This window comes from Engraulis encrasicolus, chromosome 22, assembly GCF_034702125.1.
Source record: "Engraulis encrasicolus isolate BLACKSEA-1 chromosome 22, IST_EnEncr_1.0, whole genome shotgun sequence".
Lineage (NCBI taxonomy): Eukaryota > Metazoa > Chordata > Actinopteri > Clupeiformes > Engraulidae > Engraulis > Engraulis encrasicolus.
Window position 1 is genome coordinate 3,933,043 of NC_085878.1, and position 5,000 is coordinate 3,938,042.

General features: G+C 43.2%; 1 protein-coding gene across 1 annotated transcript in view; it reads left to right on the forward strand.

The window, feature by feature from the left end:
* The window catches only part of si:ch211-186j3.6 (neural-cadherin), a 386,437-nt gene that overhangs the window by 163,114 nt on the left and 218,323 nt on the right, over positions 1–5,000 (forward strand). Inside the window, exon 3 of the mRNA XM_063189165.1 lies at positions 4,860–5,000. This exon is cut by the window's right edge and continues 85 nt beyond it. Within this exon, the coding sequence (XP_063045235.1) occupies positions 4,860–5,000 (141 nt within the window). The remainder of the gene's footprint in view (positions 1–4,859) is intronic.

Sequence of the window (5,000 nt, forward strand, 5' to 3'; positions counted from 1 at the left end):
ACACACACACACACACACTGACACCACACACACACACACACACACACACACACACACACACACACACACACACACACACACACACACACACACACACACACACACACACACACACACACACACACACACACACACACAAGCACAGGCACAGGCAATAATCAGGGTATTATTTTTTCTTCTGTGAGAGATCCTTCATCCATGAATGCTATTGACATCTCTCTCAGTCACACACACACACACACACACACACACACACACACACACACACACACACACACACACACACACACACACACACACACACACACACACACACACACACACACACACACACACCCACACAGACACACAGACACAGACACACACACACACCCTCGCTCTCTATCAACATCACTCTGTCACACTCTTGAGCATGGTGGCAGCTGAACTCATTCAGTGTTCCATCGCCTTTGATTGGAGGAACTCCATTTAGATTGTTTTTGTTTAGTTGCTCTTCGTGTGTGTGTGTGTGTGTGTGTGTGTGTGTGTGTGTGTGTGTGTGTGTGTGTGTGTGTGCGCGCGCGTGTGTGTGTGTGTGTGTGTGTGTGCGCGTGTTTGTATGTATGTGTCTGTGAGTGTGAGTGTGTGTGCGTGTGTGTGTGTGTGTGCGTGTTTGTATGTATGTGTCTGTGAGTGTGAGTGTGTGTGTGTGTGTGTGTGTGTGTGCGTGTGTGTGTATGTGTGTGTGTGCGCGTGTGTGTGCAAATGTGTTTTTCCCTGCTTGACTACCCTGATGGCTGTAGCACCCCTAGTGCTAGTGGTTATTAGTTGGCGTGTGCATCAGCACTAATGCTGCCCCCCCTCCGTGAGGACAAATTGGGTGCGAGTCTTGCCCGCATGTGTGCATGTGTACATGTGTACATGTGTATATCTGCGTTTATGTGCATGTGTGTGTACTGTGTACATGTGTGGGCCTGTTCATGTGTGTGCCAACTTGTTTGGTGGTGTGGCTGTGTGTGTGTGTGTGTGTGTGTGTGTGTGTGTGTGTGTGTGTGTGTGTGTGTGTGTGTGTGTGTGTGTGTGTGTGTGTGTGTGTGTGTGTGTGTGTGTCTGTGTGTGTGTGTGTGTGTGTGTCTGTGTTTGTGTGTGTGTGTGTGTTTGTGTGTGTGTGTGTTTGTGTGTGTGTGTGTGTGTGTGTGTGTGTGTGTGTGAGAAAGAGAAAGAGAGAGAGATAGGGACAGACAGAGAGAGGGAGAGAGAGAGCGAGAGAGAAAGAGAGAGAGAGAGAGAGAAGAGAGAGAGAGAGAGAGAGAGAGAGAGAGAGAGAGAGAGAGAGAGAGAGAGAGAGAGTGTGAGAGAGAGAGAAAGAGAGAAAGAGAGAGAGAAGAGAGAAAGAGAGAGAGACAGAGAGAGAGAGAGAGAGAGAGAGAGAGAGAGAGAGAGAGAGAGAGAGAGAGAGAGAGTGTTTGTAAGTGGCCTAGTCCATGTGCAGCCTTGCATGCTTATGAATCCATTTGTAAGTAAGTGCAACGGAGTATGAATGTGTGTGTGTGACAGAAGGAGATTGATGGCGTGTTTATCTTCCTGCCTCTGACTGCATGCACGTATTACAGTATATCTGTGTGTGTGTGTGTGTGTGTGTGTGTGTGTGTGTGTGAGTGTGTGTGTGTGTGTGTGGGTGTGTGTGTGTGTGTGTGTGTGTGTGTGTGTGTGTGTGTGTGTGTGTGTGTGTTTTGGTGTGTGTGTGTGTGTGTGTGTGTGTGTGTGTGTGTGTGTGTGTGTGTGTGTGTGTGTGTGTGTGTGTCTGTGTGTCTGTGTGTGTGTGTGTGTGTGTGTTTTGGTGTGTGTGTGTGTGTGTGTGTGTGTTTTGGTGTGTGTGTGTGTGTGTGTGTGTGTGTGTGTGTGTGTGTGTGTGTGTGTGTGTGTGTGTGTGTCTTTATCTGTATGTCTAATGAGTGTGTGTGTGTGTGTTTTGTGTTCATGGTGCAGAAGAGGACCCTAATTGTGTATATATCTATATGTGTAATGTCTACCCATTTTTTTGTAGTCATGTAGTTTCGTAGTTGTTGTACTCTACTATGTGTGGTCATAAACTGTATGTGTAAGGTTTTTTGTCTGTGTATTTGTTGGCCGAGGTGTCAAAAGCAAAAGTAAATATATGTTTATGGTGTAAGTACACCACTAGCACCTGTTTTTACATAGTATCTCCATTGCAAGATGCGCTAATGAGGAGGATAGACAGTGTTGTTACTGAAAAACACTAAAAACATAACAAGAAGCCACCACAAATGTGGTCCAACCAGCCCAGAGTCATGCAAGCAATCGTGATTCATTACAGAAAGTTATTGAGTTAATGTGATTAAAATTACTTATATTTTCCCACCCCTACCATTTATACAATAATGGTGAATTGTTGAGCCATTTTTTTAATGTTTACAATTAAAGACATTTGATGAAGCTTCAGCTTCAGAAGCATTCCATTTTTTAAACATGCCTATTTTTGATTTTTTTTTCATTTTTTTGTAGAATTTCAGTGAAAATGTTAATAATAATTGAAATTAATGGGTTAATAATAATGGGTTGTTGTTATTGTTGTAACGGTTGATGATGGTGCCACCTCACTTGAAAACTCTCTGGCAACATACAGAAACTTCTTTAACAAGTTATAACTAATGTCAGACAGTGAGATGAAAATAACACAGTGATCAGCAGGAATCCTGCATTCTGTTGCATCTGTGCTCAGTTTTATTTCATAGGCTATTAAAACATGCATGAAGCTGACGGAGAAACAGCAGACCCTCAATTACCTTAATCCAGTGGTTCTCAAACTTTTCCCATCATTCCCCCCTTCTGAGGGTCTGGATGCTTCAGAGCCCCCCCTGCCCACTAGCCTACTCGCGCAGATTTTACGATTTCTGCGCTGTGCAAAATTAAAGGAAAAGTGACTGGTGAGATAAAACAAAGAGGGACTACAGTGGAATGCAGATGTGTGTTCATTTCCTATATGAGAATTAATAATATAATGTTTATAACTATGTATATGATGCTTAAAACATCTTGGCTTATTGGCGAGACTAGAAATCATTTCCTTGGGGGAAAATAAAAATAAAAATCAGATGTCACAAGCCCCCCCTGTGATGCCTCCGCACCCCCCCAGGGGGGCTTACGCCCCACTTTGAGAAACACTGCCTTAATTCCTGCCTGTATGCTATTGGGCATGCTTGGTTTCCATAGGGTTCCATATCAGTTTCTGCCGTGCCACTTCTTGCACTGTGTTTGCACTAGGCAAGTACGTCATTAAGTATACTTTATTTATAAAGCACATTTAAAAGCAGCGTAAACTGACCAAAGTGCTGTGTCTGACAAAAACAATAATGAAAACAGCAAAACAATAGAAACATAATTAAACATTTTTGCGGCATAAGGGCATAAGAGTAAGCATATAGATCAATTAAGTAGTTAAGCTTTTGCAAGGTGTTACAAAATAGAATATATATAAGGTGTTAAAGGACATAAAGGTAAGAACTAAGATGCAAAGGCTAAGGTGTAGAAGTAGTAGTTGATGATACACCGCGCTCTTCCGTGTGGTGCGTCTCCAGTTGAATAACTTTGAAGGTGAAAAAGTGGATCGCACTCGGGTTCTTCTTTTCTTCTTTTTTATTTTTTTATTTACATAGCAGCAGAAGTGTAGACAAACGTTTCGGCTGTTGCCTTCGTCAGTGTCTCCACTAGGCTAAGGTGTAACAATAAGTGTTTCTTCTGGATTTCAAAGTAGAGGTTGTGGGGGCGAGTCTGATGTTGGGAGGTTAATGGAATGAAGGCGTGGGGCTGCCACAGCGAAGGCTCGGTCTCCTTTATTGACAACGACTATACTAGCACAGTAGTAGTCCTATCATTTTTTTATTTGTTTATTATATGTGTTACAGTGCACTCTAGCAATGTAGTAATAGCGATATTATGATACGCAACAGACGCACAGGCACGTGCAAACACGCACACGCACACACACACACACACACACACACACACACACACACACACACACACACACACACACACACACACACACACAGACACAGACACACACACACACACACACACACAAACACACACACACACACACACACACACACACACACAGGTCTAATAATGGTCTTCAAAAGTATTCAATTGGGTGATCAAAAATGTGCAGATACTCTAGACTGTATATGTTGATATGTGAAACAAATAAATGGTTTGTGAATTTTTATTGAAGAGTAGTGTAGAGGAGTAACATTTATTAATCCCGGAGGAAATTAAGGTATCTACCATCAGGGTTGGATTAACGCACAGGCTAGATCCTAGGGGCCCCCATCTGCCAGGGGGCCCCTGAGTGGCCAAAAGTGACAAAAAAGTAAATTTTGAATTGTGTGTGACAAGATGCAGTATTGAAAAATTCATCTGTTTTGTTGAGCACAGTTAGTAGACATGTTATCCTTAATTCCTATCTTGTAATTATGACACTGCCTATGTAAATTTGCCATCTGGGTGGTTCCACAGAAACTCGTAGCCTTGGGGCCTAGGCCATCGTAATCCAGCCCTGTCTAGCCTACATAAATGCACTACACACATTATTGTGCAACATATTTTACATACCACACATGTCAAGTCAAGTCAAGTCAAAGTTTATTTATAGAGCACTTTAAAATACAACAAGATAGCTGACCAAAGTGCTGGACAGGCAGATAAAAGGACTTGAGGACCCCTGAAGACACACAAAGACAACATTTTTTTTAAAGATAAACATAGAAACAGTGTAATCTTTGAACATGTACATACATTTAGCATTTATGGGTAATAGTAAATGTAACATGTATCCCCGTGTGTTCTTTGTGTTTTAGGTGGTGACGGGCGCTTCGACGTGGACCGCAAGAGCGGACACGTCCGCACCACAGGTCTGCCACTGCAGCGTGAGCGGGAGTACCTGCTGACGGTGGTGGCGTCCGACAGGCAGGCGAGTCGCAGCATCCCCGCCGTGCTCT